At 31.0% G+C, this 23,087-nt stretch overlaps 4 protein-coding genes across 6 annotated transcripts; 3 read left to right on the forward strand and 1 right to left on the reverse strand.

Moving 5' to 3' along the window:
• Positions 1-3: 3 nt before the first annotated feature.
• LOC146538581 (uncharacterized) lies at positions 4-8,411 on the forward strand. The gene is made up of 13 exons (XM_085187505.1): positions 4-461; positions 761-901; positions 1,348-1,591; positions 1,761-1,881; positions 2,099-2,224; positions 2,805-2,922; positions 3,459-3,668; positions 4,104-4,237; positions 4,379-4,489; positions 5,091-5,294; positions 5,550-5,661; positions 5,963-6,070; positions 6,767-8,411. The coding sequence occupies exons 1-13, from the start codon at positions 321-323 to the stop codon at positions 6,947-6,949; spliced, it is 1,953 nt and encodes a 650-aa protein (XP_085043631.1). The 5' UTR covers positions 4-320; the 3' UTR covers positions 6,950-8,411.
• A 592-nt stretch (positions 8,412-9,003) lies between these two features.
• Positions 9,004-14,818, reverse strand: LOC146538582 (sorting nexin-16-like). 3 transcript variants are annotated; one of them, XM_085187511.1, is made up of 2 exons: positions 14,604-14,818; positions 9,004-12,282 (listed from the first exon to the last, which is right to left on the reverse strand). In XM_085187511.1, the coding sequence occupies exon 2, from the start codon at positions 12,270-12,272 to the stop codon at positions 11,445-11,447; it is 828 nt and encodes a 275-aa protein (XP_085043637.1). In that variant the 5' UTR covers positions 12,273-12,282; positions 14,604-14,818; the 3' UTR covers positions 9,004-11,444. The 3 variants fall into 3 exon arrangements, with proteins under 3 accessions (XP_085043637.1, XP_085043636.1, XP_085043638.1); XM_085187510.1 differs by lacking the exon at positions 14,604-14,818 and adding an exon at positions 12,610-12,734; XM_085187512.1 differs by lacking the exon at positions 14,604-14,818 and adding an exon at positions 12,363-12,589.
• Positions 14,819-15,070: 252 nt separating this feature from the next.
• On the forward strand, positions 15,071-16,557 carry LOC146538583 (WD repeat domain-containing protein 83-like). Its single transcript, XM_085187508.1, has one exon. The coding sequence runs from the start codon at positions 15,322-15,324 to the stop codon at positions 16,285-16,287; it is 966 nt and encodes a 321-aa protein (XP_085043634.1). The 5' UTR covers positions 15,071-15,321; the 3' UTR covers positions 16,288-16,557.
• A 946-nt stretch (positions 16,558-17,503) lies between these two features.
• On the forward strand, positions 17,504-21,844 carry LOC146538584 (uncharacterized). The gene is made up of 3 exons (XM_085187506.1): positions 17,504-18,058; positions 18,711-18,952; positions 19,558-21,844. The coding sequence occupies exons 1-3, from the start codon at positions 17,622-17,624 to the stop codon at positions 20,586-20,588; spliced, it is 1,710 nt and encodes a 569-aa protein (XP_085043632.1). The 5' UTR covers positions 17,504-17,621; the 3' UTR covers positions 20,589-21,844.
• Positions 21,845-23,087: the final 1,243 nt, after the last annotated feature.

A 23,087-nucleotide genomic window follows, 5' to 3' on the forward strand; every position in this document is an offset into this window, starting at 1 on the left:
TGTAAAGCAGCCATTTTGTGGTGTCGTTGTGGCGTTGAAATATTCTTCTAATAATTTCGTCTATTTTACATGGGAGTATTACTTTTTGTTATGATTGATAACATATTGTGATAATTTTGATTATTACTTCAATACACAATAACTAGTATACTGTAATATACATTTATCTATTAGTTTATGATATTATTAGAACAAATTAAAGCTTATAACCTTATTTGTATTGTTATCTAATATAAGAGAAACTTTTTAAGTAAGTTTGAAGCTAAATATAAACAAATTTGTATATTTAATTTGTCCCGCGAAATTTTTATAAGTTTAAAATGGAGCAAGATGTGGATACAGGCTACAGAACTTTGTGCTGCACTTGTTTAAGCTCTGATAGGAATGTTACGTCTATAAATGGGTTGACTTCTATATATCAGATATTTAGATTGATTATGTACGACTATGCTGGCGACCGGGTGAGTTTAATTAAATACAGTATTATGAAATTATTATATAATGAAAATAATTACTATATAGCCTAATTATAAATAGCATTGAAAGTAAATATTTGTGAAGTGAAGATAATAGTAGAGACTGCTTAATTTTATATTAAATTTTTATTAATCAGCATAAAAAACTGATTAAATAATCAGTTTTTTTTAAAATTATTTATAACTATTAATATGTAACTGCTAAACATTAATGACTACTTTTTAGAGTACTAATTAATAAATAATCAATAAAATTTTAAAACCTAAATATAAATTGATTTCAGTTTGGAGATTCAATAATAGAATTAGACCAGGTAGTCTGCTGGGAGTGCCTCGCTATAATGAAGAAGTTTGCAAGGTTTAAAAGTCAAGTCCACAATGCACAAGAACATTTAAGAGTATTGGCTATAAGTCAGTCTCAAGAGGTATTCATAAATTTTTAATAGAATACTATTTTAACTATTTAATTTTCTGATTTGTTAAGATATGGTTGTACATGGCTATTCTATTCTTTATATAAATATTTATTATATTCAAATTTTATTGTTTCTAAGAGGCCATTGTGGTTAAGTTTTGGGGTAGATGCCATTTGGCAATCAGGGTATGATCATTTTAAAATTATATTCATTAGCCTACAATTGCAAAATAAGGAGCAGCATTAGAAGACCACACAACATGCAAGTAGCTGTCTAAGTTTCTCTCTGCATATCTTGCTATATGTGAAAAGAAATGTGAAACTGAAAATACAGATTTACGGATATTTTTAAATGTTCAATGTTAATTTGACCATCTAAGTATACTTTCTAATAGACAACAATATTATTTTCTTAAATCAGAAAGTCCAAAATTTTAATTGTACTACTTTTTTTAGACAATGGACCATACATACATGTCGCAAACGCTATCATCATTAGAATGTGTTATAAAAACTGATTATGATAAAGTAATAGCTGATTATACACAAAATATTGATGACAGTGCCTTATTAGAAAAAGAATGGCATCCTCAGTACATTACTGTGACGACAGCGCAAAATATAAAAAATGAAAGCTACGATGTTAGCAGAGCTTTGAGAGATCATATCAGTTTAGGTATAGAAGATCAGGTTATTGAAGGTGAGATTTTGTTTATTATGTATTTATTTAAATTTATATCTCCATTTCTTGACTCTGGTGTTGAGGCCAACCGCTGTGTTGAGTTCCAACAGACAAACAGAACTGACACTTCTGAACTATCTTCTATAAATTAAATGCCTGCTATAAATTAATTTTTATTTTGTATTAGTTCCAGAAATGGTGTTAGACAACACAATGACAGGTGTTATGTCTCATATAGTGGTCGGTGCTGACGCGATAGTTAGTCCCTTTACGGGAGTTAAGGGGGAATTACCGGAATTGACTATTGAGTGAGTATTTCTTTTTTATTAATAAAATAAACATAATAAAGCCACTTAACACGCAATGCCTCCAACAATTTGGTGGAAAGTGGGTAAAGGAAATGTTTTAATGGAGACTAGTGTGTCTTAACATTAGTTTCCCAGATTCCCTCTGCCTACCTTGTGTGGAATACAGCACGAAGCTAGAGAAAACATGAAGTCATAATTTTTTTCTTATTATTTTCAGCCCAACAACTAACCCGGATACGGTTATTATAACGCAAAAATTTAAAAATGATACAATATCTCACAGTGATTTGAAATCTGGATATAACACTGTATTCATGTCTGAAGCTGAAATGCTGGAGGCTAGGTAATATTTATATATTTTTTACTTAAATATCTGTGCTCTTTAAATTAAATTTATATTTTATACATATTTTGTGTGTTAGATCTTAATTTGTTTTTTTTTTTTCACTAATACTATTACTTCAGATGTGTATTGTAGCTATACCTATTTCTATCATTGCGTCATCACAATCTATAAAATCCTGTTAGGAAACAAACAAAAAATAATTAGAAACATAATTTTATCTTGTATAGTTAACGAATATAAATAAAAAAGATCAACAAAAATTAAGGCCGTTGTTGCGCGGGGGCACAAGGGTGTGACTGTAACGCGGTGGTTGTGAGTTCGGCCCCTCACTCGGAGGAATGAATTATTATTTATTTATATTTTCATTTCTTTGCTCTGACATCAAAGTGATGAAATCGGCCACTCAACAAAAATTCAGCGGAAACTGGGGAACAGAGTGTCTTAACACTAGGTTCCGTTACTTGGATACCTCTAATGGATATAAAAAATTTAAATCTATAACTTTCTTCTACTTTATTTATAAAATAAAAAACACAATTTGATGGTTTTATCAATGTGAAATGTTTTAATTTTTTAGAGAAGAAGCAAAAACAAAAGTTCAATACACGAGTACAGCTTTTAAATGTGAATTATGTATAATAGGTTTTTACACGCAACAGCAGGTTGAAGATCATTTTGTGGCTATGCATAGAAAGGTTAGTATAAAAAGTATATTAGCTGTATGCATTTATTAAAATGAATATAAAATTTGGTGAAAAATCAATATGTGGCTTCTATTCCCACTTGAGGGAAAGAAGTAATTCATATTTTCATTTTATCACTTTGGTAACGTGACAAAGCGCGACGTTTAGGTCTGCCCCTCAATACACAATCCCTCTAGAATTGGGCAGAAAGTGGAGAACAGAAGTATCTTAATGGGAACAACACTAGTTTCCCACGTTGTACGCCGCATGCAGCAGGGTAGGCAGAAGAAGCCTACCGTTAAGACATTACGTTCCTAACTTTCCGCCAAATTATTTATTAATGTTGAATATAAAAAAATCAGCTTTACGCTGTATCTCGCACACAGCATCGTAGGCAGAGGGAGAACCTAGTGTTAAGACAGTCCCTTCACCACTATTAAATATAATTATTTTATACATATTTTTTTAAGACAAGGCCTTTTATTAAGCTTGTTGTATAGTTATGTAAGATATTCATCCCAAAATAACTTTTTCCATTTTTTTCTCAGAAACCAGGCCAACTAGCATGCAAAGTGTGTTACGTATATATACCAGAGGACAAATTAAACGAACACACAGACAGCCACTACTGGAGATATGTATGTAAACTGTGCAATAAATACGAAACTAGTAGTAAATTAATGAGTTTACATGTAAAGTCTCATATGGTGAAAACGCGGCCCAACGCTGTTATACAGATTGGTGATGATGATGTGAAGGTTGGTGTGGGTTTGATTTTTTTCATTTGAGGTTTTTTTTCATAGTTTCTTGTTATGTCTCGTATAAAGTAGGGAGAGAGGATCTTGAACGTGAAAGCAACGGTTGTGGGTTTTAATATTTTTATTGCCTCAGTCTGCTAGAGACCAATCCAAGAATCTGAATTGGAACTCCTTGTAATAGTTGTATCCTCATGAAACTTGTGAAACTTGGTGACAATGCATTATTGTCTTGTACTATATTAATAGTATCAAAGAGCAGTGTGATAATGGAGCCAGAACCTGAATGGTCTAACTCTTTAGTATGCTCTTCTTACGCTCATACAATTTACAGCACTGAGGGCATTCATCACTTCCTGTAGAAAAGCGTGTATTTTAGTTTTATTTTTTAATTATTTATTAGTGAAATATAAAATTTCTACAAAAAAACATTTATAGGGCAGAAAAAAAAAGCCAGAAATAGATGAAATAAAAGAAAAAAAAAACCCACCAACTAGAAGTGATTTAAGGAAACTATTGTCCAAAACAACAATAGTTGGCTACAAATGTTTGGAATGCGATATGTTCTTCAAGTGAGTAGTGGATACGAATTTCTGTTAATATTTTTTAAAGTTTTACTTAAAGGCACTCAGAGAATTAATTTTTCATTTACATTCCGGCAAGGATAAGTGCGGAGTTGAATTCCGTCACTAAATGTTTTCCCATTTTTACAGAAATTCCCGAGCTCGAAAGAATCACGTCGACAGATTTCATAGAGAAGGTTTACAATGTGATCATTGTAAAAAGAGATTTGTAAATAGAACTACTTTGACAACGCATATGAGGTAAAAAATATTATTATGTTTTTGGATTACGCTGTATCCCGCCTATAGCAGGGTAGGCAGATGGAACCTACAGGAGATATTGCGTGTTGAGTTCACTATTTGTATTGGTACCAGATCAGGGAAATGCAAATATTAAATTTAAATTTTTTATTTCCCTCTAGTGGGGATCGAACCGATACCCGTCTGGTTTACAGGCGCACGCTTGTGCCACTCCGCCATGACGGCTTCATTATTTTTTCCTGGGGAAACATTGTGATTGGTGAAATACATTTAGTTTATATTTTGTGAAATTACAAGTCAAAGTTATATGTCAGAAATTCCAATAAATTATAAACATAGAGTGAAATTGATCAAATGGATAAATTATATTAATATTTTATATATTATACTCCGTTCGTCAATTTCCGCCGAATTTTTGAGGCATTGCGTATTGAGAGGAAGAACTCAACACCTCGCTTTGTCTTGTCGCCAAAGCAACGAATTGAAAACAATTCATTACCCCAATTGGGAATTGAGCCCAAAACCAGTTAATCCCTTCTGCTCAAAACCTTGTTTCATTGCGACACGAAGGCCGTTTCTTAATTATATGTATATTTTATAGACTTCACGAGGGCCCATTACCAAGAGAGGAGTGTCCAATCTGTCACAAAATGGTTAGATCGATACAAATCAAATATCACATACAAAGACATCAAAATACAAGTAAATATGAATGCAGAGACTGTAACAAGGTGTTCAGCCATCTTGCCACATATCAAGCTCATCTTAAATATTCCAGGCCTCATGCGTCTGATCAGGTGTTTAAGTGAGTAAGTTTTGTATAAATATAGAAAATAATTTAATGCCCCAGTGGACATTGAACCACGTTTAAATGAATTAAATATATGTGATAGCTGAGAATTTAAAAAAAAATTAAATACTTGAGGCCGTCGTTTGTACGTGACACTACACGCAGTAGGTTTTATTCCGAGAGCGGAAATTGAATCCACAACCGTCGCACTTAATACCAGACATTATGCCGCTGCGCCACGACGATCTCATATATTTTTCTTTTTTTTAGGTTCCCATGTCCAATGTGCAATAAGGGTTATCCGACAAAACAGAGTATGCAGGATCATTTTAACTATCAACATTTGGGGAAAACTACACACAAATGTCCTGTATGTAATAAGGTGATTAGAATTTATATTTTTTTGTTATATTAAAAAATATTACTTGAGTATTTTTTTATTTCTTTATAATTTATATGTCCTTGCCCTTCAAAGAGTTCTTTTATTATTTATTTTTACAGTAAGCTAAGCGAGAGGAGATTGTGTGACCACCCCATTATTAATAAAAAAAGTTTTTAACAATACTGATATTATTACAACCCCTTAAATTTTCAGTCCACTTGGTAAATTTAAAATATAATAAATTTTAATACTTATGGTACCTATTTTTATTAAATTTAAAAAAAAATCTTTTTTTTTTCAGCCAATAGCGTCTCGAGCGAACGTAGAAAAACACATGATGCGGGTACACGGCGAGAAGAAACCGAAACCTAGAAACCATGTCTGTAAAATGTGCAAGAAGGGTTTCACTGTATGTATATTTATTTTACTTTTTTCAGTCTTTACACTGCATCCCGCATATAGCAGGGCAGGTATAGGGAACCCAGTGTTAGGACACTCCATTTACATGCACCATCATTCGAGACATTGCACCAAGGGGCAAAACTCAATGCTTCAGGATGGGGAAATGAAAATACAGGTAACCACAAGTCGCGAGGCTTAAGCTAAGCTTTGCATTTGTGTGAGTGTCTCTAAAAGTAAAGCTAGGAAAAAAACTTAAAAAAAGCGTATTATTAATTATAAGTGATCAATGAAAACAATCAAAAATTATATCCATTCTTTTACGCCGGACATTACATCCTCGTAATGTTGTAGGTTCCATCCCCGCTCGGAGGAATTATTTTTTTCATTTCTTTGCTCTGGTGACAAGAAAACTCCACTCAACATACAATGTCTCGAAAGACGGTGAATGGAGAACAGAGTGTCTTAACACTAGGTATCCTCTGCCTACCCTTCTTTCTGCGGGATACAGCATGAAGTAGTAAATAGAATTGATATTAATATAGTTCTTACCGAAAGTTCGTGATTTTATTGTTTCATTTCCTTTAGTGGGTATCATCTTATAACCTGTCGCGTTTACTTTCACACACTTGTGCCCTACACAATGACTGGCCTAATTTTGTAGTTTTATAAAGTACATATATTAAAATAATAAATATAATTTCAGGATAAAAAAGCCCTGACACAACACGAAGTGATACATTCTAAAGAAAGACCTTTGACTTGTGACATTTGCCAACAAAGTTTCAAACAAAAGGCCTCTCTATATACACATAGGAAGAGGGTTCACAAAGTGTTCCCGGCGAAACGTATGGTCGAATTTATGGAAGTCAAAAACCAAAATGTATGATATAGTATAGTGTTGGAATTTTTTTAAGATATCATTTGGTAGACGGCGAAAATGTCTATAAAACATGGCGTTTTAGTAAAATTTCGGGTAGAGACTTTCTAAATAAATTGGAAGAAAAAAAAGATCTCTACCTGGTTATGATGAACAGTGTTCAATAGACTTGAGAATTTGAAAAAAAATAATTTGGACTAAATTTCAGTTAAATAGTGTTAGAAGTTTCGAGGACGCAAAAGACCGCAAAGTGGAGTAGGTTGAGTACGGCAGTTGATTAATACCAGGCGGAGGAGTGTTAGAAGTTTTGGAAGATTCCGAAAATTTCTATAAATATTAAGGACTCTAGGGAAAAAGATATTTAGATACTTTAAAAGAAAATATAGACCGCTACTTTATAATATTTGTCAACAAAGGTTAAAACACTAGCAAGTTAAAAACCAAAGCATGATATAAGGTGAGGAATAATAAAAAAATAATTAAAAGACTTTAGAATATTAAAAACTATTTTACAGTGCAGTGTAAATTGGACTAAATTTGAGTTAAATAATATTGCAAATTCTGGAAGTTCGCAAAAATTTCCGGAATATTGATACTTTTAGTAAAGTTTGTGAAGTTACTTTTAGATAGATTAAAAGAATTGGAAGATATTAAAATATGGAGGGTATATTATTTAATCATATACATATATGAATAATTTAAATTTATATACATAATAAGATTTTTACATACAGTAGGGTATTAATAATTATAAAAGATTTACATACAAATAATTACTTAAAAATGTTTTCTTACAAACTTATCCTTTTTTCATGAAATGTAGAAAACCTGGTGGTAAGACTTAATTCTCCAGTTTTTGCTTATAATGTTATAAATGTAACAATTTGTGAGAATATATGTTTGTTCCACTTTCACACAAAAACTATGGAACGGATTTACATGAACCTTTACAGTAATATAGCTTATACATCATAATAACACATAATCTCAATTTAAGTAAACATTTTGTGTAATTTGGCTAAAATATAGCAATAAGCGTTTGTTGGCCGCTTGTTGTTAATATATACTGTACAGTCAACAAGAAATGGTCATTCTGAAGTTAACTGTAGATGGCTGCGTAGATTTTTTTTTGTTTTTTTTTCTTACTTTTGATTAATTTCCAACTTCAGGGCGGCCACGACTCGACCATACTGTCTACATCTGTGAATGGAATTCGAACCCTTAATGAAACATAAAATGGGTATATTATTTATATACATTAATTTTGAGAAAATATCCTAGATCTATGTACATATACTATGAATATAAATAAGAAAATTTGGAAAAAAGGTTAGGTTATTTTTTTTCCAAACTCAAAGATAAAAATAAATCCATTAAATATATTCTGCCTTATATATATAGTAATACATAGTTTATAAAAAGACATGATATATGTATACTTTTGAATAAATTATTAATTTATAAAATACTATATTATATTTTTATTTATAATTCTAGATTTAAAAGAAATAATAGACATATCCTTCCACTTACCTCTCGCTTTCTAATTAGAATGTTTTATCAAGATCTATTGTCGCAGTCGGACGCATCGAATTGTAAAAGCTGTGCAGGTCTAAGGCATTATCTTTAATGAACTGGTGGTAGATTATTTGATTTTAGCTTTTTTCAGCTTCTTGTTGTATCCCCCACGTAGTTGGGTAGGCAGAGGGAATCTAGTGTTAAGACACTTCATTTCCTACTTTTCGCCGAATTTTTAAGGCATTGCGTGGCGCCCTTCAGTGGCGGAACTCAACGCCATCAATGCCTTGTTGGCAAAGCGAAGAAATAAAAATATTAATAAATAATAAATCATTCCTGCGAGTGCGTATCGAACCCATAGCTGTCGCGTTTACAATCACACTTCTCGGAGGTAGAGAATCGGCTTCTCAGAGATGAGAGCCATTTATAACTACGGGCCTTAGAATTATATATGGGAGAAGCGAGAAGACATAAAAGATGCCCACACAATTCCGAGCAAAAAAACTAAGTTTTAATTATAAATAGGAAAAATAAAAACATAAAACATTTATTACAATAATAATTATTATTTTACAAAAGGCACTTATTGCTTCAGTGAATTACATTAATTTGTATTTCAATAAATATAATACAAACAAAATTATATAAAAAAGAAAGCAATCATTTATAACTCAAAGTGGTATGACTTTTTTTTAATATTACACATAAGTATTTAAACTAATGTATAGAAATTAAACTTATACAGACAGACAATTCAGTTTTTCCCACTACAAAAAAAAATCGTTTATTATACATTGATGTATATATGGTCGACATTTTGAATTATAGTTACATAAAGGAATTATCAAACTGAAAAAATAAATATATAAAACAAATCAAATAAATAAAAAATGCATATTTCATACAAATACAGTAAATGCTAGGACAAATTACATATTACAAAGTAAATTAATAAAATTTTTATTTTATGTTTATTAATCGTGACGGTTAGCACCTAGTGATTTTAATAGGAATGTTGACTATTATCGTAAAACTTAGAAATAACTTCAACTAATTATAATATAAAAAAAGAGGAAATAATAATATTGAAATAATTAAATTAATTGATGTAAAACAAGCAAGTCTTCTTTAGCTTGGTTATTTTTTCTTATTTACTATTATATATATATATATGCAGTTTACACTTATATTTCTCTGCATAAGTGTAAACTGCAAAAACTTTATTCATTTAAATATTACTTTCACGCTAATATTGAGGCTAGTTGTGGCGCAGGGGCAAGGTGTGTTGTAAAATCACTCGAGGAAAGGAAATATTTATTTTCATTTTTCGCTCTGGTGTCGAGGCAAAGCGTGGCGTTGATTTCCGCCACTCAACACGCAATGCCTCCAGAATTCGGCGGAAAGTGGTGAAAGGAGTGTCTTAACACGAGGTTCCCTATACCTACCCTGCTGTGTACGCGATACAACGTGAAGCTGATTAAAACAAATAATAATAATAACCAAATTATTTCAACATTAAAATTGAATAATGTATTAGTATCGAGATTTAAAATGTCGTCAACACTCCTATTATTTTGTACATGAATAACGACAGAGAAATTAGTGATAAATCACCACATTCTCTCCATTTTTAATTAGAACCTTATTTTTATATTTGTTTGTATATTACAATATAGACAGACGTCGAAACGCGATTTAATATTTAGTTATACATATGAGTATATAGTAACGATTGTATAAAAACCACAAAGTTTTGTACCTTAACTGTGACAAGACATCAATGTCTTTAAAATATAAATTTTGTTTTGTAACTCCGTTTTCATACTCCAAATATCAAGTAGAAAACCTTTCATGAATTTAAAATAAAAAATATATTATAGTTTCTTGAAAAAATAAGATTTTTTACCTATAACTCCACAAACAGTTCTTTTTTATTTTTTATTCAATTCTAATTATTATAGTATATAAAACATGAGTATCCATTTCAAAAATTGTTTTAACAATTAATTCATTCATTAAATCTGTAACTTTTTTTTTTCATAGACAATAATAAAGAATATTAATGTTTGTAATTGTTTCATTGTATGGAATATATTCAATATGGCTGTATTTTTTATTGATCATCAACACAAATTCAATATTTATAATTAATATAAATAAAATTAAAATAAATTGTGATGACACAAATTTTACTAATTTAACTTATATTTTTAATTACTATATTTTTACTTTTTTTTAAATTGAACATACAAAAGAATTAACTTCATTTAAAGGTAACCCATTGTAAAATGAATTTAATATTTAAATTTAATATCACTTTATTTGTACCTTAAGATATAACCATTTTAACGTTAACGTTAATGTTATTTTATAAAATGTTTGTAGTGCAGCAAAAAACTATAAAAATTATAAATATAAATTATTAATTTTACTCATTTTTTATGGAACATTATATTAATTTTCAATAATATTATTGGAATTTCAAATATCCTCAAATTGCTGAAAGTTATATTATAAATATACACTTTTATTTAAAATATTATCTTTTTGTATATCTTAATATTTAATCCTGATAAGTTTACATATAACGTCTGTTTAAAATTTAAAATTATAATGTTAAAAAATAGACACCAAAACACTAATAAGACCTTAAAGCAGTATTTTTTAAAATATTGGATAATTATTTTTTTATAATACCTTTAAAACGTCAGGCTATTAAAGTGATATAACTCTAAAACTTGAAAAAAGATGAAGAATCTGGTCCTTTAGTTATCAAGTATCATATCATATTATGTTAAAAATACAATGCTGCCATTTTTTCTACTGACTTACGAAATATAAAAAAAATATTTTACTTCTAAACTGCATCCTATATAAAGTTTAATCATAAAAAATCCACTCAAAAAGACTGTTTTTTGGACTATCATCATTATAATAAAAAATTCTATACATTTATACTCACTTATTAAAAGAAATAGTTTAAAAACTATTGATTCATCGATTTATTTGTACTACAAGTTGGACAATTCTTGACTTGATCTTCCAAAAGAGCCACTCGTTTCTGTAAATGCATTATAGTGGCGTCTTTCTGTTTCAATTGCACTTTTAACGTTGTTATTGAATCTTCCAATGCTCCATAAACCGCTTGGACTTCTGGTTGATAACTAAACACTTGAGGTGGATCATCCAAACAGAAAAACTCCCTAATTATCGGATGATTAGGAAGCTTCCCTAGTATTGCATTCACAAAAACTTGCAGCCCTCTAACCCTTTCTTCTAAGAAAGCAGGCTCAAAATTGTCCCGAAACCATCTTTTTCCTGGCAAAGGAAGCAGTACATTAGGTTGTTCCGTTTTAATTCTGTTGTATAACCTAACAAAATCTGTATATCTTCGAAAAACCAGCCAAGATTGATCTCTCTTGTCATCTTCAACCTTTAATTTATATATTGTGAACCTAGCTCTTTCCTCCATAACCTCATAACCAACTATCGGTATACGTAAGGCTTCAAATTTCTTAATTTCAGAGGAATGGAGTTGCACATCCACATTGGTTATAGAATTTTGCACCCTGCTCTGATAATCATGAATATTTCCCATGGATTTATAATGATTTTTGTTTTTTAAACGCGACGGCTCCATAGTTTCATTGTCCGATTGAGTAGTTTCTATATATCGGGATTTATAAAAATTATTAAATTTTGTTACAGCATCGGAGTTGTCCTCGCTAGATGTTGAGGATATTTCGTTGTTCATATTATCTCTTGGACGGTTATCCAGCTGTATTCGTTTGGATTCCAATTTCTGAGTCGCCATTTTATTTATTCTGTAATCAAAAAATTTAAATTTTTCAAATAAACAACAAATGATAAAGCAAATAAAATGTCGGGAAATTCCAACACTAACATTTTGTAAACAAATAATATATTATTTCTATCGTCTGCTTATTTCATCAGTCGTACACGGGAATAGCGTCCGATTATAAACGAGATAGTTGTGGGTTCGATTCCTACTCGAGAAAATAAATTATTTTTACTTTTTCGTTTTGGTAGACAAAACGCAGACTAAGTTCTGATACTCAACACGAAATATCCTGAAAATAGACTGGAAAGTAGGGAACGGATTGTCTAAATACTAGGTTCACTGTATTTACCCTGCTATGCAGGAAAAAGCTTGATAGGACTTAAATATTAACGCAGCCATACTGGGATTACACAAAAAACTCTTGCATAATTCAGAACTGTTCCAGTCATTCACATTTCACTGCCCACATGTTTCTAGGTAAAAAGACAATAAGATATTTGTTCTATTATTTAAAATAAGTTAAGTGACCGGAACTTGTACTTTGTTTATTGTTAACACTAAAACACATACATTTATCATAATTACAGTACAATCGAAGAGTTGTGGCCACTGGCCGCCCTGAAGTTAGATTTTCAGAACTTTGCTGCATTGTTCAAGAGGAAGAAGGAAAATAATTAAAGCAAGAAAAATCATAAAAAACAAATCAAAGCCATCCATGCTTAACAAACTAAATGGCATTTAATAGTAATTAGTAATATGAATAAGAAATATTTATTTACATTTATCTTTCCATTTTCCCGCTCTGATGTTGAGGCAAAAGCGCGGCATTGAGTTCTGTCACTCAACACACAATGCCTGCAGTATTGGGCAGAAAGTGGGGGAATGAAGTTTCTTAACACTAGGTTTCCTCTGCCTACCCTGCTGCGTGAAGGATACAGCGTGAAGCTTATTTATTTATTTTAATAAAAATAAACATAGGAGAGATTTATTTCAAATGTATTTTTTATATATTTCTTATCATTAATGTTAGAGTTGTATGTATGGCATAAGAATAACAGTTTGAAATCATATTACAAGGCAATTATAAAACAATTATTAGTTTGTTGGGCCGATCCCATTGCTCGCATTTAAGATAACACTAAATGACAAGGACAACGCAAAGTTGGCCCAACAAAATAATAGTAACAGTAGTAGTTAGTAGTAACTAGTTAACTTTAAGTAATTAATGTTATATAAGTGTTACTAACATTACTAACAATATTTTAAATGTAAACTAAGATTTGGAATGAAGGGCTCTATTATTATTATTATTTTTTATTCTACTTCGTAGTCTCAGTAAGTTAATACCGGCATATTGACAGTCACGGACCTAAGTCAAGTGAAAGCCAAATATATAAATATACATATGATTAATAAAATTAACAATTTGTGATGCTTAAAAATTATTATTATTATGTTTCTCTTTAAAGATTCACATCAATGTGGGGACACAGATCCAACACGTAGAGGCCCCTAAGAGAATATACAAATGTTTTACTGTGACGCATCAGCCGGGATTCATCTCTGGGTAACCACAGGTAATTGCTCAGAGACCGGTCGCCGGTTAATGCGTAGGAACTATGGAAAATGTGGAGATCTAAACTAGGGCTATGGAATGGTTAGCAGACGGTGACTCGCCTCCCACTAGATGGGCCCCCACAAAGCGGCGTAGTGCCTTGGGCGCAACATCGGCGTGGTCGGCTAAGGATGTAGAGAGGTGTGCACCGGTTTCACCATCACGAGGAATTGGTGAGCGAGTTTCCCCGCTATTACGCAGATTGATCACTTCCACCCTTTCGAGCATATAGCTCTTGTGCTCCACTCTGCCGGCCAATAAAGGCAAGCCAGAGGCGGGGTATAGATTACAATTCCCCTCCGGAGATCTCAGGTCCATGGGGTCGTCACTCCCCAACTGCTCGCCACAAGCTGCCCTGCGGCTTTATTATTATTATTATTAGTCTGTCAATCTGTCTGTATAGACAGACCATGCTATAGGTGAGATAAAACATGATAAACAGAAACTAATAAATTTTGTCATAAGGGTTTAATTTAATGTAATAAAGTGAGTAGTAAATAAGTAATATAAGGCACTTTTTAAAATTGAGCAATATTTGGCAATTTAAGATGTTCTATATTCATTTCAATGATTTCAATCTTAAGTATATTGAAGTATATCCGATTAACATGAATTTGTAAAGATATAACATTTTTTATTCTATCAACATTATAAGTTATAAATTTGGTTAATTATGTAGAATACATACAAATTAAACCAAATAAGGCAACCTTCACAAAACAACTTACTTTGTCAATCCAATTAGAATTTACTACGCTACGCCCATTTGATCACAGTAACGAACAAAATGTTTTTTATATATAATATTTGATTACATTACTCTAAATGAGCACCATTTGAAAATATTACGTTGCTATTTTATAGTATTTTTAAAAGAAAATAATAAACAATATTGTAAGGTTCAACGCAATGACAACAACAATTAGTGGTGTGGTGACAGATGACAAACAATTATATTTGTTTGTCGACATAAAAAATCGTTTAAAAATCGATTTTTATTTAAATTGCTAAATTGTACCGGATATCTTGGTTATTATTCTATTTTTACCCAAAATAATATTTCAAAGCTACCGTGAAGATAACTAAATTTTTATATGCTAAATAGACTTTTTTTAACTTAAAGTAATTTTAACTCTGAATTTATTTGTAACCGTTTGTATATAATATTTAAATTGTGTGTCACATTATCATATACCTTATCATGGAATTTGTAATATACATTATTATGTATATAATAATTAAATTGTGTAATAATCTATTACACAATTTAATGGTTAAAAAGCAAAACGTTTTAGAAACATATAAACAAAGGCGGATTAGCTATATAAAAACTATAGTCAGAGAAGGAAATCAACAATTGTATAATTAATATTATTGTATGCAAAATATTATAATGTATTATTGTTGTGTATAACGTTTATTCATGACAACACGATAAAACTGTTTATGTACGGTTGTACTGTTATAACAACCGCGTTAATTATAAACTGTGGCAGCAGCAAAATCATGTCTAATATTACAAAGCTAACAACCATAGCAACGATACCTTGCAAACAACAGGTGGTAAGGGCTGTGCGTTATAATGTAGACGGTGCTTATTGCCTTACTTGTGGAGCTGATAAGAAAATTAAATTATGGAATCCTCAAAATCAATTACTCTTAAAAACATACGGAGGACACGCCAACGAAGTTTTAGACGCCGCAGGCTCTTGTGATAGCAGCCAAATTGTCTCATGTAGTTCAGATAAATCAGTTATTTTATGGGATGTTACTACAGGACAACCCATACGCAGATATCGTGGCCACGCCAGCTCCGTAACTTGTGTTAAATTTAACGAAGAATCCACAATGGCTGTGTCTGGATCAGTTGATAATACAGTTTCCTTTTGGGATGTGGTAAGCCGGAGGCAAGAGCCCGTACAAGTGTTGAAAGATGCTAAAGATACTATTACATCAATTCAAGTAACTGATCATGAAGTAATGACCTCTTCTGTAGATTGTCACCTAAGGCTTTACGATTTAAGGGTAGGAAAAATGTTTTCTGATTACATAGGCTATATTATAACTTTTGCTAATATCACACATGATGGACAATGTACCATATTAAGCTGTGCTGATAGCACAATTAAATTATTTGATAAAGAGTCTGGTGAAATACTTAATATATTTTCTGGACATGAAAGTAAAGACTTTTTACTTGAAAATGCTGTTAATGAAAAAGATAGCCATATTATATCTGGTTCAGCAAATGGAGATATTTTATATTGGGATTTAGTATCCAGCAATTGTGTTTCTAAATTAAAACATGGGTATAAGCCTGTGGTTTCTATAAACCATCATCCTACAGATAATTTTCTATTAACTGCTTCAGAAGATGAAATTAAACTTTGGGGTATACCTCAGACAGAATGATGGAAGAATACTGTATAAAGAATATAGTTACATGAAAGTTATAAACTTGCTTTGGAACATTTAGGTCAAGCATTGTAGTGCAGTGGAATAGCTTCTGACTGACCGCTGTGGTTGCGAGTTACATCACCGTTTATATAATTTCCCTTCTTTTTCATGTTTCCCTTTTGACCTTCAGTCCAACCACTCAAAATGCAACATTTTTCATAATTGTTATAATTAAAAAAAAAGACAAAAAATATGGAAATAAAATATTTAAATTATTATGTTTCAGTATGAATCTTTTTATGCAATTTTTTATACTAGGTGAGCTTAAGAAAATATATTGTATGTTTCTTATAATACAAATATAAAAAAAAATTCTAACTTTAAAATAATATTGCATTATTGTTACAATTTTAAAATAATTTAATTTCATTTCATTATTATTAATGCAACAACCTGAAGATTGCTGGTTATGATTGATTGCGGAAAGCGGAGGATCAGGAGTTTTGCCATCCCCTGGGGGAGGCCTATGTCCAGCAGTGGGAACCTGAATTGGCTTTGATTTTGATGATGATTAATTTTATTGTTACTTAATAAAAATATTGGTAAACACTTAATTGTTATTCAAATATATTTTATAATGTGCTATGCAGTGGCGTAGTGAGGGGAGGGGGGGGATCAATTGGGTAATCATGCTTCGGGCGCCGCTCATAAAGGGTCACCAAATAGTCTGCAAAACTTTAAACATACATATGAAATTATATAGTGTTCGCCTGGGGGGCGCTGTAAAAGTTTTGCCCGGGCGCGAGTTAAGCTCGCTACGCCACTGTTACTATGTCAAACAAGAATATTATATAAATTAAAAGATTAAATCAGATTCACACTGTATCCCGCGCACAACAGAATAGGCAGAGGAAACATATATTATAGTGTTGAGACGCTCCGTTGCCCACTTTCAGCTAAATCTTTTGAGGCATTGCGTTTTGAGTGGCGGAACTTTTGACTTAAGTAGTGCCAGAGCGAAGAAATGTGATCGAACCTACAACCGCCGCGTTACGGTCACTCACACCCCTGGACCACGACGACCTCAATTAACAATTTTATATCATTATCAAGGATAGGTAGATAGGTATATTACTATATATCATTTTTTATTTATTTTGCTCTCCAATTACAACAATCACATATAGAACAGATGAGATATATTCCCATACGTATTATATAATCTGTACCAAACAACTAGGTTACCTGTCAAAACGAATTACAAAACGTCAAAGCGCATCGTCCGCTCTTTATTACATTGTTAAATAGAAACTGTTATTTTATATAAATGTACAATATTCAACTTAAAGATGCGCGCCAAAACTGCAGTTAAATTAAGAGCTAGAGGTACTGCTTTTAAATGTGACCTATGCGGTAGAAAATTAATGACTATGGACGCACTAATAATCCACCAGCGCACCGCGCACAATGTTATCAAACGACGAAACAAACCTAAACAGGTCAATAAACCTTTAAAATCTATTAAGCCGCAAATTAAGGAAAAATTAACAAGAAAAGAACCCACGCCGCCAAAGAGTACTCAAAAAGTAAAATTTTCAGAACCAGAGACAGAGGAAAGTAAGAAGGAAGCGAAAGAAAATCCACTTGTAAGTCGGGATAGTGCGTCGTTGAAGAAAAAAACTGTGGAATTTAAATGCCCAAAGTGTTTTAGCGTATTCGCTACTTATTTTCCAGCACATAAACATATACAGAAGTATCATTGTGTTGATAAACAAGGTGCTAAAGTGTAAGTAGATTTATAATTTATTCTATTTTCTGTTATGTTAATGTCAATTTTAGTTTTACTTAGTAAAACAATTGTTATGTAGAATATTTTATATTTCTCAGTTTATTTAATATATAACTTTTAAGTTTAAAACATTAAATGAAATTTTATATAATAATAATTTTTCTTATGGTCATAGAGAGTGAGTAATGCTTGATACCATATTGAATAATACAGTAATCATAACTGTGATATGTAAAATTATAAAAATAAAAAATATTTTTTTTGTGAGAGTGTTGCACTACACAATGGTCTATTTACTAATCTCAATTACATTAATATTCTAATAACATTATCATTTTATAGACCATACATTGAACACTAAAATCTCCAATCTCCAATCTTTATTTGTGAACCACTTTAAATGAAACAGACACTAAATGTTAAAGAAAGTTTGTCAAAGTAATTGTACTTTACTATTGAGTACAAACAGCCAAACCAAAAAAAATTTAAAAATCATTGTTTTGGGTTCTATTACATTGAGAAATGCCCCCGATAATAGATTGTATAATATATCTATACCTGATTTCTGTATCCCAATCCAGTCAAGCTATATTTATATTGAAATTATATTTATATTTAATATATTTATACAATTAATTTCCATTTTCAGTCCACCTAGTTCCCCCAGTCTTATTCAACCTATAAGAATAGAACTATGCAACAAATGTAATAGAAAAGTGAAATCGATACAAACACATTTATGTGACAAGGAATTTAAAGAGCTTAGTCCAGGTAGAGTGGTAATTTGTATGGGGTGTGACGATTGGTTGCCAAACATGAAGTCGTTCGATTGTCACATATTAAGTTCTCATGCGGAGGATGTTGAGAGTATGTTCTTTCCTTTAACTACAGGTAAGTGATAAAATAAAAATAAAGTTTCTTTTATAACTTCATGTCATATACTGCATATGGCACTGGCAAGCAGAGTTGAGGCCCTATTTTCTGAGATATTGAATTCTCTTTTAAATGATAATCTTTTATCGAACCTGCAACCATCACAATTAATTTATGAAACTGCTATGTACAAAAATTTGTTAAAAATTAATCGACATTGTCACGCACTCAATTTGATTGAAATCAGTTATGACTTATTCTGCTTCATACTGTATCTTGCACATAGCAGGATAGGCATGGGGAACCTGGGAAGTTATTGTTAAGAAACTCCGTTTTGCACTAAGACAGTTCCATTGTTCATTCATCCATCATCTCCATTTTCGGCCGAATTCCTGACACTCAATGCCGTGTTTTGCCTTGTTATCAGAGTGATGAAATTAAATATTAATTATATTTCTCTTCCGAGTGGGAATTGAACCAATAACCGTCATAGTCAACAGAGTCTTGAGGTTGTGCTTTTGTGCCACGTTGATCTTCAAAATATTTCTTTTATTTCACAAAAGGATATATTTTTTTAATATATTGTATATTTTTTTTATATATATAAATAATAATTATTACAGACTTCACAAACTGGAAGTCAGACATGGAAATACAAACAAGTGTAAAATATGCAACTCTAGAAAAATATGATTCTAAACACTACTATCACTGTGATTACACAAAAGAAAATAATGAAAAAGTCGACGCTACATATTTTTGTCCATCTACAATAGTCGTGCAAGAATTTCCAAAAGGTATACAGGTTCATTTTTTCAAGAAACATTTTAAACATACCACTGAAAATTATTTTTTAAAGGATAAATATAAAAAATTTACCATAACATCATTTTTGAAACAAACTGATGATTATAATACTATAATAAATGTACCAACAGATGAAAATCAATTATATCCGCAATTTAAATCTTTAATGGAGTGCATTATAGTGGACGCTGCTAAAATTAATGTGGCAACACTGAGAAATTTATTCAACAAAGCTTTAAATATGACATCAATTCTGACTAATTATGATAAAGAAACTGAAAAGATTGATAATCAATTGTCTCTAGAATATTCCAAAATGTCATCAGGCAAACGGAAAAATGATGTGGAAATTAGTTTAGAGATGAAAAGAACTAAGGATAATTCAGAAAAACACGAAATGTCACCTAAAATAGTTAATTCATTCTCTTTGGCTACAAATGAAAAAAATAATGATATTGATACAAAAATGGAGGTTATAACAGATAAAAAAAACAATGAAGAGCATTTAGATGATGGAGAAGGAAATACTGATAAGAAAGGTAGTGACTCCCAGTCACCATCATTTCCTTATTCATCATCATTTAATGATTCATATAAAGATTTTGTTGTTAAAAACTTTCCAACGGCAGAAAAGGAAATAAAGAAAAAAATTAAAAAGCCTGTAGTTAAGACTAAAATTGGTCAATTTAAGCCTAGTTTGTCACCTAAGTCACCAAAAACACCAGAAGAAAGTAAAGTAAAAGAGAAAGTTATACACAGATTAACTTTTGATAAACCTATAGTGGATTTAAAATATGAAGTCAAGGAACAGGAAGATGGCTGTAATATATTAATATTGAAAGTGTAATATAATAGGGCACTGGTCTAATATTCAACTGGTGAAATGGTTATGGGTTCAATACCCACTTGGTGGCAAAGATATTATTTAAATAAATTCCATTTCCTGCTTTGTCAAGACAAATCGCGGCGTTATGTTACGTATCGCCATGCAATGCCTAAGTTTTATAGTATTATGTATATATGTATGAAACTAGTAATGTTTTTATTCAAATATGGTATATTTTGTTAACTTTCAAATGATATGTTTTCAATTGAAAATGTCATTACAATATAATAAATATATCTAACAATCTATTACAGCAAAATCAAGCCTAATCTAGCTAATCTCAAGAACTAACGGTTCCAATTAAAAAAATATCTTTATATTGTGTAGTCCATTTATTGGGGAAGGCTGTTTAACAAGACCTTATACTTTATATTGTTGCGATAAATGTTACCCCCCACTTAAAATATAAAACATATTTTAAGTGGGGTTAAGTTTTCAAAATTCGAATATTTAAGTTTCTTATCTTGACTGTCTGGTGAATTTAATTTGGCGCTATTTTTGTTTATTTAAAACTGCATGTTCTAAAATATTGTACAATTTTAATATTATTTTGTATGTAAAAGTTTATTGTCATTATGTTTTGTGCTAAAAGTAGATGGTGAAAATACATATTAATTAAAGAAAATTGTGCATGACGTTCGAGGCCGTCGTAGGCCAAGGGCAAACTGTAACTGTGACTAACATGCAGGTTGTGGATTCGATTCCCATTTGAGAGAATTAATTATTATTTTTTAATATTTTCATTTCTTCACCGTCCGGCCAAAGTCCGGCCTTGAGTACCGCCACTCAACAAGCAATGGTTCGAAAAATTGGGCGGCAAGTGGGAAACGGAGTGTCTTAACACTATGTTCCCTCTGCCTATCCTGCTGCGCGCGGGATAAAGCAAGAAGCATGTTGTATTTTACTATTTTTGTTAGTCTCGAAATAAAAAACATTTGTTTATTTTTTAATAAACAAATGTTTCATTATATTGTTTTTTTTATATTATAATTTATAAAACAATTAATATGCGGTAAAAGAATATTTATATATATTTTTTTCTTTTTTTCATAAGAAAAATTAAGGATTTTTCTTATGAAAAAAAGAAAAAACGGAAACGGACGTTAGGTTAAAGCCAAAATTATGTTTGATGGAATTGTAATGTAAAAATTTATTATTGACTGTTAGTTTTAAGTTTGTATTGTAATATAGTGTAATAAAGACTTGCTTTATAATTACATGTTTTTTTATATTTTCTTGAATATATATGCTTTCTTTACAAGGTAAAATGTTAATATAACTGGATTTTATAATAAAAGATAGTATTAATCCCAGCTTGACAAGCCAAAGCTACTGGTCTTGAAAAGACAAGAGGGAGAAATATAAATTAAATAGTAATAATAATGACGATAATATTTATATGATTTCTTAAGTGAAGAAAAGATTTCTTCACAGTTATTAATTTAAGGATCTGTTTCTTTAGGTAGTAAACTTTCAATACTTCATCTCGTTCGTTCAACGACTGTTGGTCATCCCCACTTTAAATGAAAGCAGTTTTAACTACTCTATAAAAGCCTAATACAATTAAAATGAAAGATTTTGCCAAAAACTAGAAAGTGATTTTTTCAAACAAAATAAATAATCAAATTATCGTTGTAAAATAAAACACCATTTGTTAAGGACGACGCACCAACGCACCCAGTCATCCAATTCCACACATAAACCTATCAAAGCGACAACATCGTACACGCCTTATTCACGAAATCGAGTTAAATATTACTTTAATCCACCACTATCGCATTTGCATGTGTAGCTACCTAAAAGTTATTTATTAGATTAAGTGATAGTATTTTAATGTGTGGATAATATATTATTATTTTAAAAAGTATTTGAATCATAAATTCCGAACGTTATAGACATACAGCATCTATCATAGATGTCAACAGTCAAAGCCTGGCCGTACACGTACAATAATATTGTCAATAAAGTACGTATCCTCAATAATATTGTGTGTGTCAATATTATTGTGGATTTCTAGAAATTCTGTTTTTGCAATGACAATATCGTGGGAGGCAGGGATATTGTCAATAATATTGGCGTGTGCGGGCGCGCGGCAATATTTTAGTCGAAGATCAATATTTAACTTCTAGGGAGCCTTCTGCCTTCCTACTCAACCTACTCCATTTGCATGGAATACATCTATTGAAGCATATTGAGATAAAGTCAAGAAATCGTTCAAGAAGCGTTATAGAAACTGCCCAATATTTACTAAATATACTTATATATATATATATTTTAAACCATCCTCTTTTAATAAAGTTAGTTTCACGCTGTATTCCGCACATAACAGAAGGAACCTAAGGATATCATTTAATTAATTACCATAATAAAAGGACTAACATTCTTAACCGTGATATTGAGCAGTGGTACTTTGGAAACAATACCTTTGCCATTTTCCACCAAATTCTGGAGGCATTGCGT

This window comes from Heliconius melpomene, chromosome 6 (genome assembly GCF_056956725.1).
Source record: "Heliconius melpomene rosina isolate 202511_hmr_F chromosome 6, ASM5695672v1, whole genome shotgun sequence".
In the NCBI taxonomy this organism is placed as follows: Eukaryota; Metazoa; Arthropoda; class Insecta; order Lepidoptera; family Nymphalidae; genus Heliconius; species Heliconius melpomene.

Bases quoted from the DNA above. Each gene is read 5' to 3' on its own strand.
- LOC146538584 (XM_085187506.1), top strand. From the start codon at position 17,622: ATGCGCGCCAAAACTGCAGTTAAATTAAGAGCTAGAGGTACTGCTTTT. The intron at 18,059-18,710 runs GTAAGTAGATTT...TTCCATTTTCAG, and splicing joins GATAAACAAGGTGCTAAAGT to TCCACCTAGTTCCCCCAGTC. The intron at 18,953-19,557 runs GTAAGTGATAAA...TAATTATTACAG, and splicing joins GTTCTTTCCTTTAACTACAG to ACTTCACAAACTGGAAGTCA.
- LOC146538582 (XM_085187510.1), bottom strand. From the start codon at position 12,659: ATGGCTGCGTTAATATTTAAGTCCTATCAAGCTTTTTCCTGCATAGCA. The intron at 12,283-12,609 runs GTAAATACAGTG...TTTTGATTACAG, and splicing joins GCTTTTTCCTGCATAGCAGG to AATAAATAAAATGGCGACTC.
- LOC146538581 (XM_085187505.1), top strand. From the start codon at position 321: ATGGAGCAAGATGTGGATACAGGCTACAGAACTTTGTGCTGCACTTGT. The intron at 462-760 runs GTGAGTTTAATT...AATTGATTTCAG, and splicing joins ACGACTATGCTGGCGACCGG to TTTGGAGATTCAATAATAGA. The intron at 1,592-1,760 runs GTGAGATTTTGT...ATTTTGTATTAG, and splicing joins AGAAGATCAGGTTATTGAAG to TTCCAGAAATGGTGTTAGAC.
- LOC146538583 (XM_085187508.1), top strand. From the start codon at position 15,322: ATGTACGGTTGTACTGTTATAACAACCGCGTTAATTATAAACTGTGGC.